We start from the raw sequence: 20,726 nt of genomic DNA on the forward strand, positions 1-20,726 counted from the left end.
CAAGTGTATGTGTGAGTGAAGCGTGTATGTGTTTGTCTACATTCGTACTGATATCCATTTGATGCCATATCGATATCTTAAGTAAAACAGTGATTGGCAGTGTCATTGTGATCTTTATAATGTTTTAAAACTGGTCCATATTATTATTATTATTTTTTTTATTATTTTATTGTTTTTTTTTTTTTTGTTTTTTTTGTTTTGCTGCTACTGATGAATTTTGTTTCTATAGTGGACTTAAATTCGCACACTTAACACAAAAAAAATGAATTAATGCTATTTTCAGTGACTGTTGTTTTTTTGCACTTTTTATTTTATTTTACCGTTTTCATTTATTTTTTATTTTTTTTTGTTTTTGTAAGGATTTATTTTTTAACCTCACCCATATGATATGTCTTGACCCTAATGTCAGTGTTTGTCATACTGTGTTGCACTGTGAAATTAAGTGTCTATGACTGGCAAAAATATCCCAATACTAAATGGCAAATAAAAACAACTTTGTGAAACTGCGACTAATCCGCACTTTTACAATGACTAACCTTGCCATATTGCTGAGGTGTGTGTGCGAGTGTGAGAGATCCTTGCATGAGTAGGCGCGCATGAGTACCTTTTGATCTTATTTGACTTCTTTTGACCTATGAGCATGTTTTAGAAAGTTAGCTGCGTTCATACGACGTGTGCACAGTAGGGGAGTAAGATGTTCGTAGCCTGCCCCGGCCTACTTTGTGTGCATGCTCCTGTGTCCGTGTTTCCCACTGTGTGAATGTGTGGGGGGGGTGTGTGTGTGTGTGCTGTAGTGTATATTTCAGAGTATATTTCAGAGTGATTGCCCTTTACACGCCAACACACCACCTCGATTCACAACCAGAAAGAGAGCGCGGTACACTCGACGAAAATAAGAGCTAGGACACTGCCAAAGAGCAATAGCCGCTGAAATTTAAAAGCAGATGGAAAGTCAAGCCGCTCAGTAATGTGTACCGTGCTGATGTAGAAGTACAGAGACAGCAGGGCTTTTATGATTAATCATAGTTACTAATTGATTACAGGGATCTATATTTTTTCATTGATAATCTGCCAGTGTTTTGCAGCATGTGGACATTTGGAAACGGACAGTCGTTGGCACTTCATTAGACCTGGACTGTGACCTAATCTCATTAGTCACTTAAAATACAAGACAATCTGAAAACCCAGTCTAATTCTATTTCCATGGTCTCTTAGTTCAAAGCTTGTACAAGAAAAAGCTAATTTTGGTGTTTCATTTTTTCCTATTAGCTTAAGCACATTTTTTTTTTTGTAATGGGGAGATCAGTGTACATTTTCTTAGGATGATACAGTCGTCTGCTTTCAGTGATAGAACAGTTTTAAGGGAAGGAAGGGAGTAAGGGCGTCTTGAATAGCAGGAGTGTTTTGTTTTTTTTTCTAAATTGTTTATATAATAAAAAGCATGATATTGTTGCGATGCGGCAGAAAGACTTCGGAACCTTTTGTTTTTCTGTGGATTGCTTTCGCCAGTCGTGTTCCCTATTGTTTTGAAGGTGGGAATGGAAATAAAGTGCTTTTGAGTCTACTCTATGATTCACAGATTGTGTGTTAGAGTCTCTTAAAAATTCAGCTGGATTGTGGATTCTTGTAATAAATCATGTCATGCATGCTGAAGGACAGTTGTTGTAGTTGCCAGTCCACTGTCTTTTGTCGGAAGGTGAAGGGTTAGGGTGACTCTCAAATACATACCCAAATCACCAAGACATACACTGATCAACCACGACATTAAATAACATAATTGTCTCTCTCCTGACACCTGTCGGTGGGCAGGATATATTAAGCAGCAAGTGAAAGTCTTGTCTTCAAAATAGTTGTTAGATGCAGGATAGAATTACGAGTGGGTGTGAGAGATTTTGACAAGGGCCAAATTGTGATGGCTAGACAACTGGATCATCTGGAGCATCTCCAAAGCTGCAGCTCTTGAAGGGTGTTTCTTCTGTACCTATCAAAAGTGGTCCAAGGAAGGAAAGGTGGTGAACCAGCAACAGAGCCATGGATGACCATGGCTCATTGATGGACACGGGGACCCGATCCAACAGATGAGCTACTGTAGCATTAATTAAAGTTAATGCTGGTTCTGGTAGAAATGTGTCATTTCACACAGTGCATCACAGTATGTTCTGTACCTGGCAGATAAGTAGCTGCAGATAAGTCGGGGGTGTCCATGCTGACCCCTGTCCACTGTCTACAGCGCCTACTATGGGCATAAGAGCATCAGAACTGGTCCAGTGGAGCAATGGAAAAAGGTGATCTGGCCTGATTAAGCACATTTTCTCTTACATCATGCGGATGCCTATGTTTGTGTTCACCATTTACCTAGGAAACACATGGCACCAGGATGCACCATGGGAAGATGGCAAGCCATCGGAGGCAGTGTAACGCTTTTGGCAATGTTCTCCAGGGAAATCGTGTCCTGCTGTTCTCGTGGATGTTACTTTTACACGTGCCACCTGCTTAAGCATTGCAGCAGACCATGTACTGTACACTCTTTCATGGAAACAGAAATAAGTTCAAGGTGTTGACTTGGCTTCCAAATATCCCAGATCTCAATCCAATCCGGCATCTGTGGGACTTCACAGCTTTCAGGACTTAAGGGATCCGCTGCTAACATCTTGGAGCCAGATACCACAGCACACCTTCGGAGGTCTAATGGATTCCATGCCTCGACGGGACAGCGCTGTTTTGATGGGAAAAGTGGGACCTACACAATATTGGGCAAGTGGTCCTAATGTTATGGCTGCGTGGTGTGTCTTCTTTTTGAGTAAGGTTATGTATGTCAGTTATGATTTATCACCTCATAGATCTATTAAATAATAACAAAAGCAAAAAAAAGAAATGCTGCCAGCTCCATCAGCTTCTCTATTTTCCACTTCTAGGATATCATTTAGAAATATGACTGAATCCAGACTCGTATCACTCATATCACTTCAGCAGGAGTTCTGGACTGGGTCACCTGTCACTGGAGATAAAAGTATAATCAGCAGTGTTTATGTTTGCATTTGAACTCATAATGCAAACTGACCTGATTCTTACATTGAACCATTAAAAGCACAAACACAGTACAGTCATCTCATATTCACATGCTTACAGTAGCTATGTGAGGAGACAGATCTTACTGAACTTGCAAACTGTAGACCCCTTCAGTGAAAATAAACTAGTTTGTTCAGCAAGGAGCACATTCAACTTAAGAAATGCTGCTTAGGTATAATGTCTCCCTTACACTGATCAGCCACAACATTAAAACCATGCCACTCACCTAGAACAGACCCCACCCCATAGCAATGACACTCCTTGATGGCAGCAGCCATCCCCAGCAGGATGCAGCCTGACACAGACACACACACAAAAACAATTTAGGAACAACTGAAAAAAAACATGAAAAACTGCACAAGGTGTTAGTGTAGTGCTAGTAAAGAAGATGTCATCCAAATGTCTATTTAAGCAATGTTTGGATTAACTGTGTCCTTTCTGAAAAGCATCCAAAATGTATGTACATAATGTGGAAGATTCACAGACTCAGTATCTGACACAAGCCCCTTTCCACTGAGAGGGATTCATTTTCAGTCATGCCAAAAGCAGGATCAGATTCTCAGACTGTCATAAAGCTTGAGCTTCTCGATAGGAAACGTCTCTTTGAGTCAGCTCTTCAAAGCTAGTCTGAGGCCACAAAAATAAAGCTCAGGAGTCTCCCACAAACCACAAATCTGATCCATCCTCCAGCAAACAGCATAATTACAGGCTACTGTTATGTTGCGGAGCATTGTCTAGTCCCCACCTTGAAATTACCTGCTCACCCCGGAGCTTGGGATGGTGTTGTGACAGGAGAAAGTTCAGGAAAATCCCGCAGTTGAGATCTCCTGATGTAATGATTTACCTGCCATATATTCATATACGGAAGCAAAAACTACTAAGACACTTCAAAATCTGCATCTGAAGCCAAAAATGTGAGAACGCCGGCGTCATTTTGAGAGGTAAAACATGTAGGCCACTTAATATCAAGATATTGCTTTAACCATATACATAAACTGATGACTGTTTATATCCTTAAAAGCAACACAGAGTTTTTGAGTCTTCCTGAAGACGTTTCACCTCTCATACAGGTTGTTCACTTCTGAATGGCTGGTGATGAGTTTAGGTTTTTCATTAGAAACATGCGTGGGTGGTGCCACCTAAGACTCACATAGCTAGGATGCTCACCTGTGGCTGGAGTTAAAGATAATCTCAGGAGACTTTTCACCTAGAAGACAGTGTAGTTTATGAAGTTTATGAAGTAGTTCATAAAAAGTAGTTATGAAGGAAACAAATCAACCACTTCACAAATGTATTATTCACCACGAGACTTCCCTTGTGGATCAATAAAGTCTAAGTCTAAGTCTAAGACAGTCAGCTCTTCAGGTCAGCACTCATCAGTCCACCTACACCTGAAGGACAATAGACTCTCCTTTGAGGACAACAACGTCCACATTTTAGCTAGAGAAGACAGATGGTTTGATAGAGGAGTAAAGGAAGACGTTTGTTAAATTGAACAAGTCCTTTCTGAACGAGGGGGTGGACTGAGACACTGATTGTCAGCCAATTTAAATACATCTGTAACCAAAACGTTTCACCTCAATTCACATTTTTTGGTCTGACTTAACGTCCTTACCTCTGTGACATAATTTGTCCTGGAGGACAGTGTGGAGCGTGGGTGCACGGACAGATCCAACAGCTAAGATCTTTAGAGGCTTAAACACATTGTTGTGCCGGTGTCACGAACAGCAAAGCAGTAATTCTTCATAGTGAACATACACAGAACTTCATATTGAAATTATATTTGGTAAAACAAGTCATGGCACATGATTGACAACAAGCTGCTGATACTAAAGACGTTGCCAACTGGTGGCTTTTGTTAGGACTAGTGGAACTTGATATAGAGGGATTGCGGCTGGACAACTGAGCAGGTTGTGACATTCATTCAAGAAAATAAGTGAATAGTGACAATGCAAATTTAAGTGTCAGCCAAGTTTAAAGGCTTGAAACTAAAGTTTGAAGGTGTGATAGTTCAGGACCCCACTTACCCCACTGCTGCCACATTTCAAGATATACTGATAACTCACACTACTGTCGCATTGTACTGATATTCTGAAAGTTTATTTCACATTCTGGAGAAAATTACAATACAACAAATATCCAGAGGGTGTACAGTTCTAGTCAACTATTTGTCTTTGAAATATTTTTGTTTCCAGAAATCACTCTGGGACATTTAGGAGAAGCACTGAGGTGATCAAACATAATTTATTTTATAACTTAGCCTCACCCATTTGCTCTTTCCTCACACTGAAACGTTGTATATGACCTGATATGAGAAAAAAAATCAACAAGTAAATACATCAGTAACTATTCCAGGACTATGACCTCATTGTAAATCTATAAAACATGAAACTGTTGTTTGAAATGAATAAAATAACAACTGAAGAGATTATCTGTAGGAAGTACATCCTAAGAAGTCTGACAAACGCTAATGATATCACGGAAGCAGGAGTGCATAGAAGCTTTCATAGACTCATAGTCAAGGCTCTGAAATAATTTAAAAAAAAGAGAAACATGAGCATGTCTTTGTCCTTACAGATACTGTAAATGCAGACATCTAGAAAATACTATTTGATATCGTACAATGAATTTAGATACGGAAATAAATTTCAGAATATTACTAAAACATTCCCACCCCCTTCCTTTTTTTGCCTGTTCCTCGTCCATGTTTCTACAAGATGGAGTTTATAGTTACAGTTTGAATTATGATATTATTCCTCAGTTTATTCCAATCTTGTGCCTTTTTTTCCATCTGCTTTGGTCAGAAGTTGCTGAAGACCTCTTGTTTCTTGCTCCAGTCCATATGGGGCGCTCTCTTCTTGTTGCGGCTGGCGAGGACCTTCTGTTTAGCCTCAGCAGCTGTGGGACTCAGGCGCAGGCCACTGTCCATAAAAGGGTCTGAAATACGCCTGTCATCCTCATCGGGGACCTGCAATACACACAAACAGACGCACTTCATGTTCTCTTTTTCTTGCTGGCCTCTTAAATAATTCCCGTCTCACACTGCTCCTCTCTCACCTGGATGCTCATGTCTGAGCTGCTGATCTCTGATTGGGTGGTGGAACTTCTGGACGACTGGGACGCCGAGCTCCCGTTGGTCCGGGATTTCGGAGATGAGCTTGTGATCGGAGACGAGTTTGTCGAAGAGACACTTATGATCGGTGGATCTGTGGCGGGGAGTTCAGTGGTGGGAGAAGGGGTGGGTGGGCTGCTTTCTGCGGCTGTGTCATCCACATAGACCTCTGTGAGATTGTAAACAAGATTAAGCAATCTTTCTGGAGAATGGAGACAGCTGTGTGTGTCTGAGCATGTGTGCTAGCTGACCTTTGATATGGCTGACAGTCGGTGTGATTCCCAGCCTGTGGAAAAGCTCGTCCGTCTCCTGGTCGACCACTAGGAGGCGTACTTCCCTCCCTCCTGCTCTGATGAGTGCCACCACCTCTGAGTGCCTCAGGCCCTCTACGGTCACGCCATTCACCTGAGACCGAGGAAAGGGAAACATCAGATGGAACAGAAATAATGGTGAAGAACGGAAAATAATGGACAGACGTAATGAGTCAGAGACAAGGCAGGGCACTGGTCAGAGGGTAGACAAAACACAACGAGACAAGCGGGAGGTACAGTATGAGTAGTCAAAAAGATCAAAAGAGATAGAATCTGAGATTTGAGAGGATTTGCAACTGATTTGCATGATGTCCTTTCCTGCCTCCACTCAATATTAACATCGTAGGGAGCAATGGAAACAAAGCCTCACTCCTGCGTCTGACAAACATAGAGGCACAGATATGGTCAACATAAAATAATAATAAATTAAAAAAAATTCAGAACCCCTCCATAAAACTTTAGTCACTGTTTTCCTGTATCCATATCTTTTCTTCCTTCCCCCCTTTAAAATAACACCATTCCCTCTTGTCCACTCTAAGACAGAGTTGGTTTAATCGGCTCTAATCCAATCACCCCTCAAACCAGTGGACACACAGATCGATAAAGGGCCCCCCGCCCACCTCCTCCCTCAGAGGTTAAACCTAATAATGCCCCACATTCGCCTTTTATCGTCATGAGTTTTAGTTGTACCTCCACTACTCTGTCTCCAGCACTGATGCCCGCACTCTCAGCGGCTGAGTCGGGGTCCACGGCACGCACAAACTGTCCGCCCTTCGTCTTATCGCTGTGCAGGTTGAAGCCGTAGCCGTTCTCCCCCTTGACCAGGTGACACAGACGGGGAAGGAGCTCAGCCGCCGGCTCCGGTGAAGGCTCAACCTGCAGCGATAAGTGGGAACGAGACGATAACAAAGCTGAGAATGTTCCAGAAGAAATGCTGTCTGTAGAACTGGAACAAATAATCTGAGATTTAGCAGTTTCGGCGCAAGGACTCTTTGCGTGCAGATCATATACGTGTAAAAAGTGTATAGAATTCGAGCATGTCTACATACAAATATGTAAAAGTTCTTATTTAAGAGTTTAAAACACTGGCATGTTCCTTTAAATGTATACTTCTTTTCTGAGTTTGTACTTTGCTGCGATGTTTTTATAGACTGTACAACAATGTTGTCTCAGCATCATGGGATCAACCCCTAATCCTGGCCATGAAGACGGTGTCTAAACAAGCAAACAAACAAAAACCAAGCAGTATGTCCTCAACAACGCTGGGATTTGTTACAGACCTGTTGTATTGGATTGCACTAGATTGCGTAGGTTAGGGCTGGGCAATAACTCAGCATGGCGTATCAGTTTCCAGCACAATTGTTTCATGACAATATGAACATATCACATTATCTTCTGGACTAAATTCTGTTGTTCTAATCAGTGTTTTCTTGTAAAAATGAACATAATGAACTATTAAAGTTTGTTCCATGCATTTTCTTTTTCATTTGCAGATGTGCCATTGGTTTCATTGTTTTTGTGTTACATTTAACATGCTGGTGGGGCTGTGCTAAGAGGTCATCAGGAGAAAGTGGCTGCCGTGATGAGCCGGTGGTCTCGCGGCTGAGCAGGGTAGGCTAAGTGGATCTAGCTGAGCGACATTAAGTCGAATCCTAACCCTAATGTCGGAAGACAGCACCTGACACGTTGCATGGCTAGGCTACCTGCACAGACTATGGCTTGTGTTACTAGTTGCGTGCTGGTTGTGCGTGTGTGTTTTCTGCGTCAGGGCCTTACATTAGTTCCTGTCCTGAGAGTAACCCTGAATACGGACTGTCTGAAGACACAGTTGTGACTGTGCCTTCATGGATAAGCTGACCTGAGAGCTTCCAGACAGATCTCTCTGTCCTTTCTGCTCCATCAACAACAGATTGAATTTAACACGTGCACGGAGAGAGTGACCACATCGTGTGTATGAATAATAACATCAGTGTAGCAGAGAACAGACATAGTGCGAGCTGTGGTCATGGAATAGAGCACCCTGGTGACAGATCGCCATGGTGACCTTAGCGACTGGTTTTAAAGGTCCCTGTTTATATGGCCTGTTTGCTATATTTGTCATGTTGGCCCAAATTAATGGACACCCACTGGCTGCACGCCACGCTGACCTGGAAATATCTAAGCTGATCTACTTAATGACCTCAAGTGTTCCTTCTCCAAAATATTTCCATGTCGTGGTCAAAATAAAAAAGTCACTTAGTCCTGAAACAATAAGTAGATTAAAGCAATTTGTTGATTTATAGACTGCATCGTCAGCAATTTCAATAACAAGTTCGTAGTTTGAGTCATTTTCAAGCTAGAATGTCAAAGCTGATGCCAGTTTTTCAAATTTTCTTTGTTTTACATGACTGTAGCTTCTGTTGTTAGATAAAACACATGATCTGAAGATGACTTCCAGGAATTATTTCACAGTTTCCTGACATTTGAAACATTAAACAATCAACAGCATAAATCTGAGCGTTAATCAGTCACTCACTAACTGCACTTTAATATCTTAATATCTCTGGTATACAAGGCTCGTATGGCTGGAAATGACGGCATCAAACACCACTAATTTAAAGGAAAAACAAATAATACATTGTTCTCATACCCCTAAAAAAATTTGTCTCATTCAACGAATGCAAGTGGAGTGTGCGTGTGTGATTAAGTAAGACCAGTGCTCGGCTGTGATATCACCCAACACGATTGCATAAGTCTGCCGTGTAAGGGCATTTGCTGCCATAATAACATCATGCAACAATGAAATTGCGTCTGTATTTACATGTACGGTGTGCTGAATGTCACAAGACGAATGGCACAGAGGCGGGAGAGGTCGAGTGTGATTACGTGTGTGTCTTCTGCGTGCTTCCTCTCGCAAAGGCCTTCACCTGAGATCAATTTGCCATAATGGTTCTCTAATCAGAGCTCCTGAATTACTGGCCATAAATAACCCCTCGCATACAAAGCACTTTGGTAAATTTTACTAAGTGATGAAAAAATAAATAATCAGAAATAAATGTCTATTGAATAGGCAGACCAGATTACTTCAAGTCTCCAGTTATCAAAAACATATGCAAACTTATTGTCTAGTGCAACTAGAGAACAGTGAATGTGTTAATTTTGTGCCCTCAGAGGGACTTCACGAAGCAGATTCTAAACAAATACCACCCTTAATGGCATAATTAAGAGTGCCATGTTGGACACAGTTTCATAATAAGTCATTCATTCAATGGTCTGAGCCCTTGCTCTTGATTATGTAACTATCCTGCACAGACGCCGATCTTATTGTGTTTAATGGGTGTTTTATGTGACCCTTTTGCTGAGAAACACAGGCATGATGACGAGTCAAGGGGCAGCCTCTATTTACTATGCTTTCAGCTAAACAGACGGTAGTTTGACGTGAGCCGCTGGTCCCGAGGATGTTTGTTTGGAACCCAAACAATGGATCTCTGAGATCCTGTTCCTCGACTGTTTCTGGAGCCCGGCTGGCATTAAGATGTCACAGTGATGTCTGGTGGGCACTTGTGAAAATGTAATGTAATGTTTTTCTGCATCATACGTTCTGAAAAAAGTGTTTCTTGGTTAGATCTTATATCCTGTTGTAATGTCTGAGGTGTTTAGGGTTCCACAGCAGGGCAATGTGACATTGTGCCGTTAAGTTTATAAGTCAGTATTAAAATAGGATCCCTCCCATATCTGCTTTGTACATTTATCCGTGCAAGACACTCAACAGCTGATGGACAATCCAATGAAACAATTATAACTTTGCAGATGAAGAAGGATCAGACTCAAATGTTTTATTGACATTTGACTCTTTATGTGACTCTTTTCATAAATACTGTACTGTACTAAAACCCTGAAAAACCTTGCCCAAAGGAAATGTCATCCCTCAGTGAATTGCAGGGTTTACACCTCCACCTGGTGCACACACTATCACTCAGTCTTTCCAATGTGATCATTCACTGTGACTAAAACAATACCCACGGTACTGTTTGTTTTTGAAGGAAACACAGCGGCTTCAGCAGGGCTTTGTTCAGTGGGAACAACCCAACATTTGAATGTGAGGTGTCGACAGTCAGTATGCACGCAGTGACAGCACTCCTTCAATACAATGTGCATTCTAAGCGTTCACACCTGTCGGAGGTAACAGTCGCTTGTAAACGGATGTAACAGTGGGTTGTCACCCTATCTGAATAGATTTTTGACTGACAGGAAATGTAAGGACAATAAACCCTCCGGATGCATTGTGAGGTGGAGGAGTTGGCAAATCATAATTACCTGCTGCAGTCACTCTTTTATTCACTATTTAAGTTGCATTCCCTGCAGATAATCGTGCATTATGGTGGACTTTACAACTTCATTTTGACTGGAAAAGGCAAGTAAGAAGTGTGTTGTCTGTGCACCTGTGCAGATGTCAGCACTCAAATTAGTGGACTGACACAAAAAGTAATAAATTGATGCCACCACGTATTAAACGTTACACCAAATCCTTTCTTTCAAATAATTTCTTTCCTGTCTTGATTTTCGATTGTTTCATTGTCTCTCCTTCTCACTGGAATAGAAATGTATATTAAAGTAACTGGTTTCTTTTTCTTTGGCCTTTATTTATTTTACTCCTTCCTGTTTAGAGAAGTTATCAGACTCTTTCTAATCCCACTTCTGTGGGACTGAGTCTAGATAACAGGCTGGCCAATACCAGATTAGTGCTCTATAGACACAGGGTGTCTCGCACTCTTCACACAGTAACCCACTGGTTCACTGCAACCATGCAGAGTGGTCAAACTAACTATCCCACCTTCAGAATGTTTCTCTCTTCTCTTCCTCTGACTGTTTTAGTAATACAGAGACAATGTTTACAGTGTTCCTCTACTGTCCATGACACCACAAATAAGAGCTTTTTGATGTCTACCCTTACCTCTGTGTCGGTCGCTGTACTTGATGTCACCGAGGACCTCTTGACCTTGTCTTGTGTGATCATCCGGGTGGGAGACTCTACAGGAGCATAACTAAATAAGTGTGTGTGATTGGGTTTGGGTGACAGGGAGGAATTCTCTCTGGGTAAGGGAGAAGCGGAGGGTGTGGGCGCCGGAGAGGGGCGTGGGGAGAAGGTTCCCATCTCGATGGCCAGCTCCTCTGTGCAGGCCAGGCCCTGGCTGCGGAGGAGCTCATCTGTCTCTCTGTCCACCACCAACAGCCTGGTGCGGTGGGGCACCTCGCGAATGCGGTTTACCACCTATACAGAGGACAGAAGAGTGACAGTGAGAGACTTGACTCAAATTAAAATGATCAGTGTGGCATAATTTAGCGCATGTTGCTTACTCTGAAATGGCCTGTACAACACATTATTATGCTATGACAAAGACACCCAGTGCTTCTCATTACACAGGGCTCACACTGACCCATTTCAGCTCCCCCTCCTCCTTCTCTTCAGGCAAGGAAAAAGTAGTCTAACAGGTATGCCACTCATTGTTTGCACCCGTGAGAGTTTGTTTGACTATCCTTGCTCGTCTCAATATTTTTCAGTCACTTCTAAAACGATATTTATCAAGCCATCACTCACCTGATGATGAGTTTCTTTCTCCACATTCTCCCCGTTCACCTCCACCACTCGGTCTCCAGGTCGGAGCCCGGCCAGGTCAGCGGAGGAGCCGGGCTCCACTTTGCGGATAAACTGTCCGCCTTTATTCCGCTCACCGTGCAGGTGAAACCCATAACCGCTCTCTCCTTTGGTCAGGAAACAGAGCCTAGGTCTCAACTCGAATTCCATCCCAGCGATTCAAAGGGGGGAGAAACAGGTCAAAGTGTCTCAGGAGAATAAGCAGGTGCTTGGTCCAAGAGCTGTGGAAAGTCGGTGGCTCTTAATCCAACGTACGGCTGCGCGCTTCAGTGACCAAAAGATCATCATGATTTAGCATCATGGGAGTCCCTTCTTAATGCACAATTGTTCTGAAAGCACACATCAAAAACTCATTAGCTAAAACAAATGAAGAATTAATCCATCATGTGAGCTCCACGGGCGCAAATATGAGCGCGTAATAGCGGTGCGCAATTTGCGTAAAACAGTGGTCAAAAACCACGGGTAGAGGCTAAATCCCGGGAATAATCCGATAGATCAGAGATTAGAAAGCTTCTCCTCGCACGTAACACTTAATTCTCCTCGTCCGCTCGGTGTGTGTCCTCCTGTCCGACCTGGTGAGAGTGAAGAGGCGTCAACAGCAGATGCCACTATACCCCCTCAGCGCACACCTGACGGAGCGCAGCCACACTTTGCAGCCAAACAGATCACATGGCTGTTGGAAGTTCCTGTAAAAATAAACACGTTTAATGAATAAAATCAGTCCACGGAGCTTAACCAAAGTTTGAAACGAGACAAGTACCCAACAGTAATGCCAGGATATTGTCTATTTTTACATCCCCCTAGAGAGGCAGAGACTTGCCGCAGGCAGCGGAGTTGAAACCCAACTGACTGTGACCTGAGAAAGGAAATCTTCCTCATCCGTCCCGTGGCCCTATCTTCACTGGAGATCAATAAAAGGACGGTTGCGTCAAAGGGGATTCTATGTATCACGAAATACAAGCTTTCGCTGTGTTGGTAATGTAGCAGGCGCTCAGTCAGGACAGCTGAGGTTGAGGGTGTGTGTGCTTGATATTCAGATCCGGGAAGATGAGACTTTGACGAGACAAATATTTGCAGAAATATCAGTATGGCTGTCCTCAATAGATCTTTGCACTAAAGTTTCCCTGAGAAAGAATCCTCAATACATACCACAGACATAGATTTGAGCAATTCAGGAGATCAAAAAGTGAACGCTATATATTAAACCCCCAAATTTTAAATAGTGTAATTATAATACTCTGAGTCGGATGCGTTTTTTTTATTTAAGTGATATTTCCTCTTTTACATAAAAAAGTAGAATTAAAGATGTATATATTGTCAAAATATGACTCTTTCTATTTGTACAATTCCTTTGTTATTTAAACCCAATATTCTGTTAAGCCAGTTCTTTATATTGTATATTTTACATTGTTCCTTGCTATGTTTATTGCACCAAACACTACAAATTCCTTGCGTGTGTGAGCATAAGTGGTAATAAATCAGATTCTGTTATAATATTTATTACTTCACTGGGATTTATGTAGTCAAGTTTATCGTATTCGTATGTTTCCACATCACATTGTGTGTGTCTCCTGTTTGACCAGGTTTGGACTTTTATCATCCCCGCTCAGATGTTCAGCTTTGTCCAGATCTTAAACACACCTTAAGATTTGCTCCAGCAGAAGTAATCAAGTGAATCCAAGTGTCTGATTCAGAAGGTAAATTATTCTGTGACGGCAACACTCACTTCTTTTTGAGTGGAGGCGCGTTTAAATAACTCCACCTGGGTCAGTAATATCAAGTGGCACTCAGACATGCGGTGTTCAGTCAGCTGCTCAGTGGCCGTGTTCACTAGTTTTGAGTGTTCAGTGACTGAGTATACTCAGTCACTGAACACTCAAAACTAGCACACGCTGCAGTACACTGTTAAAAATGTTCCTGTAAAATAACAGTAAAGAACTGGCAGCAGGGTTGCCATTATGTTACTGTAAAATTAACATATTTTTACTGTCACTAAAATTTACAGTTTTGTACTGTTATTGAAAAATACAGTATGGGACTGTTTTTTATTACTTTCCTGTACTAAAATGGTAAAGAACTGGCAGCAGGGTTGCTATTATGTTACTGTGAAATAAAAATTTTTTTACTGTCACTAAAATTTACAGTTTTGTGCTGTTATTGAAAAACTGTTAAGACTACTTTCACAATACTTTACAGTCAACTGGTTTGTTTAAAAATACATTATCAGTCTTCACAAAATCTACAAACGGTGATGGGTCGTGGGGTCTGCTGGAGCCTATCCCAGCTGTCATCGGGCGAGAGGCGGGGTACACCCTGAACAGGTCGCCAGTCTATCTCAGGGCTAACACAGAGAGAGAGACAACCATTTTAGAATCACCTATTAACCTAACCAGCACGTCTTTGAACGGTGGGAGGAAGCTGGAGTACCCGGAGAGAATCCACGCAGAAACAGGCAGAAATGCAAACTCCACACAGAAAGGCCCAGTCGGCCCATGGATTCGAACCTAGGATCTTCTCGCTGTGAGGCATCAGTGCTAACCACCTCGCCACTGTGCCGCCCGAACAGAATGCAAAAAATACATCATGATACCGTGATTTAAAAGGTTTGGCTGAATGATTAGCAGTAAAATCCTGTATTTTAGGAAAACAGTATAGTTCTGTTAAAAGAACAGTAAATCACCAAAATTTCAGTTTTTTGTTTGTACTAACAGTAGAGTGATGTATTCAAAAATAACAGGTTAATACTGTTGGAATTCTGCTGTAAATTAACAGAAATTTCTAACAGTGTAGATATGTGCACGTTGCCATGTGCACAGTCTGGAAGACCTTCGAAGAAATCTTTAAGTAGCAAGTTAAAACTGGTGTGGCTAACATAAAAACTGCTCTGTTCTATATTAGTGTCCTGTTTTATGGCCTTCAACCAACTTGCATAACACAAAGACACAACAAACAGGAAACAGTAGTTATTACAGCTGTACTTTTCTTGCTGTAATACACCTATTACTCTATTGGACACCTATTACTCTATCACTCTGTCTTTCCAATATGATCATTCACTGTGACTAAAACAATACCCACGGCATAGCAATTATTCAAAAAAGTTGTAAGCAAAACATATTGTGCTCAATGTACAAGAAAATCAAAGCTGTCCTAAAACAACTCTGTCTTTAAAATGAACTTGTCATTATTATTAATTAGAACTATCTTCACATGGACTTTGCAATATATTTTAGCACAGAAAAAGAACTTTAGATTGTGTCTGCCTTACATTAACAGCATGAAGACTATGTTTTAATAAATAGAATTTACATGGGGGGGGGGGGGGTTACAGCAAGCATAATATACAGTGTTGATGTAGGCACGTTGCTATAGCACAGATTTGAAAAAAATGAAATCTCTCTCTTGGGGAGTGCCACCGTGCTGCATGTGTGATGGCCCATCTGCAGAAAAATTAGTGACTATCATGCCTCTCACATGATCGTTGAAACCGATTAAGTCAAATAGGATTTCTGTATTCTTTTTTTCTTCCAAAAATGCTTAGAGGTAGCAGTGTTTGGTCAGTTATTTTGACTTAATATTTCACTATAACAAGTTAAATTCTTAACACAGCAGGTTTCAAGAAGAAGAAACCAAGACTACTTGCTATATTTTACTTGAGTATATTTCTATGTTCTGTGTTAAGATCATGTTCCTTTATCATACCTGCAAGTAGATTGTATATTCCGGGAACAGCTTTTATTCATTCATTCATTTTCTGTAACCACTTGTTCTCTGGAGGCCTGCAGGGGGGCCGGAGCCTATCCCTGCTGTCATTAGACGAGAGGCTTTTATGCCAGACCTAAATATTAAAATGCTATTTATATGGATATAACAGAAAACGTATTTACGGCCAATGCATTAAAATTCCACTTCTTTAAGACTGGGCTCACGCTGTTGCCTCACAGCAGGAAGGTTCAGGGTCTGAATCTGCCGGCTGGCTGGTGCCTTTCTGTGTTCTGAAGTTTACCTGAGTTTGCCTGATGTCCCCAAGCTTGCATGAGTTTTCTTTGGGTGCCCCTTCCTCCCTCAGTTCAAAGACACGATTGTCAGACTAATTGGTGATTCTACATGGGCCGTTTGTGTGGATGTGCGTTTAATGGTTGTCTGTCTCTCTGTGTCAGCCCTTTGACAGGCAGCCGACCTGTGAAAGTTGTACCCCACCCTTTGCCCAACGACAACTGCAACCATGGCCTCGTTCAGACCTGGCATTAACATCTGATTGGAAGTGACCTGCTTTAAATACCTGTGTTCACACCTGGCATTAAATTGCGTCTCCCAGACCAGCTCTTCAGATATGATCAGTTCAGGATAAGTGGTGATAAATAATGGATGGAGTGAACAGGAAAACACAACATGGTCTTTGCATCCAGTTTCAGTACAGTATCATCAGTAGCATTTTTTTATTTGGTAAAAAAAAACACATTATAAAAATATTTAATCTCGTATGAAATGTAAATGGTGCCACTAGTGTCAGATAAAGCCCACAGATCAAAGTAACTACAAACATCCTGAATTTAGCTTATACATATGTTTTTAGTGGGTATGAACACATATTGTGCGTCTCTCTGTTAAATGTCTGCTACCTTCTCAGACAAAAGCCTGAGATGACAAAAATTAAGAGGTAACCTTGGTTTTTATCCTCCGTCTCTGTGTGGTGGGGGGGACAGGTGTGGGCGGTGACTTCTTCTTCTTTACTATCTCGTCTTTAACAGCAGCTTCCAGTCCAGGTTCAGTTTTTATTTTAAAGGAGGATGTTGGACCAAGAGAGCGTGGTGATTCAGCTTTAGGCCGCTTTGCAGGAGAGATCTTGTGGGCAGACGGACAGCTGTGCTGGTTCAGACACACAGAGCAAAGGGGGTTGACGGGCAGACAAACCTGCTGTCCAAACCCCACAAGCAGCCAGTTGATCTCACTCCACAGCTCCCTGCAACACAAGAACACACCTGCAATAATGTAGAGCTCAAATGAAGAGCTGTAAAAGATAAAATTAGCATATTTTCTCCCATTAAAGTTGTTACAGTGAATAAGTTATCATGTCTATTTACACATCCAGCAAAAATAGCTTTCATGATCCCGGCCTCCTGGTGAATGTTAAGTACTTTTAACTCTGTTTTAGGCTCTTTATTTTCACTAGCTAGTTGCTAATTGTGTCTCTTTTTGAGAAGGCAGGGTACAGTGAGTCTTCTTCAGAGCTGTCTGGTGAGTCTCACACTGACAGAACAAAGCAGTATATATATGTGGGTTGCAAAACCAAAACAGTACGCTTAAAGGTAATGAAATGCTCCAGGGGAACTGCAGCGTCCTTAGGTTCGAGCCCTTCTCAAATTACATGTTATGACTTGATTTACAGTTAATATAAAATCCTGGTGACTGCAAAGAAAGGACAGATACGTATTAAGAGCTCAGACCGGCATTTGCATCATCTAAACAGGACTAAGTCTTGCAGTTACTGTATGTGTGGAACATTGAACATTAGAACATTATTGCAGCCTATGACTAATATATGTGTCAGCGCTGATTCCCAGCGTCATGTATTGTATGAAGTACCGTTAAGAGGTGGCTGATGTTTATATATTTTTTAGTCATGTCGTGAATTGAACGTGTCGTTACCTGGGTAACCACTCCTCCAGGGCCCTGCGTGTCTCCTCCGGGTTCTTGGTTTGTTTCCTGAGCCAGCCCAGCCTGTTAGAGATACGATGCACATGTGTGTCCACGCCTAGACAAACAACAGAACAAATCAGACCATCATATTAATATGTATTTCTAAATATTACAAATATGCACTCGACTGCCTAATTAATTTTAATATCCTAATATCCATATAACAACCCTGCACAGATCGTACCTTCATGAAGGCCATAATTCTCATCTTTTGTTTTCAAGATCTTGGGATTTAGGAAAGGGAATCAGACATTTTTTAGACTATTGCAGTTGTTGCCTTTGTTGCTAATCCAATATAGGTAGTGTAACAAAATACCATAATAACCTAAAGACTGCCCTTAAACGTTTGAATACAAACATACAAAACTGGGAAAAAATGTTACTTGGTTGTTCATAGCACTTTCCAGTACAGCCTCTCATTAATCCAAGAAAACAGGAAAACCAGTTCACGTTGCTCCATTAGACGTGATTAATAAATTCAATTTAAAGTATCAGTGCATGTGTGAGTCAAAAGCCCCCACCAATGCCGGACACCTGGTCCCAGGCGATGTCCATAGCCAGATGAGCCATTTTGGGTCCAACTCCCGGGAGGCGGACCAAACCCTCCAGGCTGTTTGGGATGTCCCCTCCGAACTCCTTCTGCAACATGGCCGATGTCAGTTTCAGGTACTTCACCTTAGTCTAGAGAAAAACAGGATGAGAGGAACCCAGAGGGAGAAATAATGAATAGATGCGGGAAACTGCTTAAAACTTATTGTGATGACACAGAGATATCTTTTATTACCCTCCAGAAGCCAACAGGATAGATGAGTTTTCCCAGTTTCTCATCATCTGTGGCGAGTATATTTTCTACGGTGCAGCCATGTGCTCTGAGCTTCTGCATAGCTGCTGCTGTCACCTGGTCCTTTGTCTGACTGGACAGCATGAGCGACACCAGCACCTGGAAATGTCTCACCTGTCAGCATAACAGAGAGATTAATTCAATATGTTGAATTATGCAGACTCCAATAAAAACCCGTCTAATACCTACATGTGCAGGTGCCTCCGTGTCATAGCATTTCTCTGCTCCCATGTTATCTACGGGTGCATCTCGGCTGCTCCTCATCTCACGAATGAATCCTAACTGTTTCTTCCAGTTCGTAGGTTCCCAGTGCTCTGTCTTCATCTGCGGAAGACCGTCATCCTCGTCATATTCCACCTTTAGCTGTCTTCTCCTGCGGCCGTGTGGATTCAGAGGTAAAGTTTCTGTTTCTGCTTTTGGCTGCAAAGTGGTCTGGTGGAGGAGTTCATGACTACCTGGATGAGAAGGAGAATCGAAATACGCCAAGTTCACAATCCAAAGAAAATCCGATACATAGCTAAAAGAGACATAAAGGAATGTTGAATTTGGTTATTAAAAAGGTATAACTACCACTGTACAAAATCTCTGGAGAGATGTTGTCATTCGTTTTGGCTTGCAGCTAGTAATACAATTTATTCCTCCACCCCCTTGAGTGTTGGAGGGGGTTGAGGTCAGGCTCCATGCTAACACTCAAGTTCTTGAACCAAACTCTAAAACTCGGCTTTGTGCACGGGCATTGTTACATCTATCAGGCATAACATTATGACCACCTTCCTAATATTGTGTAGGTCTCCCTTGTGCCTCCAAAACAGTTGTGACTCATCAGAGAATGGACATGGATCTTCTCAGGGTGTCCTGTGGTGTCTGGCAACAGAATGTTGTTAGTGGGGGCCTTTGGGTCCTGTGGGTTGAGGGGAGGGGCCTCTGTGGATCATCCCACAGATACTAGATCAATTCTAGTGAATTCGGAGGCCAGGTCAACACCTTGTGCTGTTCTTCATGTTTTTTTCAGTTGTTCCTAAAGCGTTTTCGTGTGTGTGTCTGTGTCAGGCTGCATCCTGCTGGGGATGGCTGCTGCCATCAAGGAGTGTCATTGCTACGGGGTGGGGGTGTCTGGTCTGGTCTAGGTGGGTGGTACATGTCTAAATAACATCCACATGAATGCACAGCTTAAAATGTACACACACATTTCTTAACAACTGAGAGACTAAATTCACTTTGTGAAACTTGTGTGTACAATATCACACTCTGCAATACATAGTGAGTGTATTGGAGGTAGGTAGGTAAGTAAGTGCTTTTGTGCAGTTTTCTTACCACTCATTTCATGATCCCCTAGATTTTACTTGTGACCTCAAAAAGCCTGGGTCAGGAATCACTTGCCCAAATAGTAGTAGTTGCTGCAGGACACACTGAGCCTGACTGTCCTCTGAGAGGTGATGCTCTTGTTAGTCTAGTCTGCAGCTTGACTCAGATCCACTCAGGTGTCAGTGGCTGTGGTGCCAATCGCTTCATGTGTAGGTCTTGAAACAAGTCGTAACTGCCACAACATCTGAGCATGCGCAATAGTGTTTAAGACATTACACGCATAACAATTCACTTGCACAGCTGTGCTCAATAAGCAATCTAACATTATTTTACCAGTTGATGAGGAGGCAGAGGAGGGTCTTTGCTCAGATACACTCGGCTCCTCCGCTTCCACCTTCACCGCCACATGGGAAACCGGGTCCACGTCCCTCCGTCTGCTGGAAAGTTTGGACCGGAGAGAAGTTGCAGGTGGGCAGCCAGTAGTTCCACTGCGGGTGATAACAGACCTGGTCTGCATGAAGTACGGGGAGGTCATTGTAAAACACTGGACTGCATTACTGATCCTCCTGCTGCAGCGAACGGGAAGCATTGAACTGGAGCGGAAGTCGGTTTCGCATTCGTAATTCTTCGTCACTAGGGCAGGAAGAATAGAGGATTTTATAAATACAGGGAAACAAAATAACAAACTAATAGGGATATAATTCAAATAACATTTCAGGAAATAATAATAAAAAAGATATCATGTTATAGGCT

The 20,726-nt window shown here is 42.1% G+C and overlaps 2 protein-coding genes across 2 annotated transcripts; both read right to left on the bottom strand.

Annotated features, from left to right (window-relative positions):
• Positions 1-4,631: 4,631 nt before the first annotated feature.
• On the bottom strand, positions 4,632-13,105 carry nherf2 (NHERF family PDZ scaffold protein 2). Its single transcript, XM_084557880.1, has 6 exons — positions 12,071-13,105; positions 11,426-11,743; positions 7,183-7,368; positions 6,433-6,586; positions 6,127-6,350; positions 4,632-6,037 (listed from the first exon to the last, which is right to left on the bottom strand). Exons 1-6 carry the CDS (start codon positions 12,275-12,277, stop codon positions 5,870-5,872), a joined length of 1,257 nt encoding a protein of 418 aa, XP_084414006.1. The 5' UTR covers positions 12,278-13,105; the 3' UTR covers positions 4,632-5,869.
• Positions 13,106-16,458: 3,353 nt separating this feature from the next.
• Positions 16,459-20,618, bottom strand: nthl1 (nth-like DNA glycosylase 1). Its single transcript, XM_084565670.1, has 6 exons — positions 20,307-20,618; positions 18,858-19,123; positions 18,612-18,782; positions 18,349-18,508; positions 17,777-17,882; positions 16,459-17,090 (listed from the first exon to the last, which is right to left on the bottom strand). Exons 1-6 carry the CDS (start codon positions 20,560-20,562, stop codon positions 16,781-16,783), a joined length of 1,269 nt encoding a protein of 422 aa, XP_084421796.1. The 5' UTR covers positions 20,563-20,618; the 3' UTR covers positions 16,459-16,780.
• Positions 20,619-20,726: the final 108 nt, after the last annotated feature.

The sequence above is a fragment of the Chelon labrosus genome (assembly GCF_963514085.1).
Source record: "Chelon labrosus genome assembly, chromosome: 2".
In the NCBI taxonomy this organism is placed as follows: domain Eukaryota; kingdom Metazoa; phylum Chordata; class Actinopteri; order Mugiliformes; family Mugilidae; genus Chelon; species Chelon labrosus.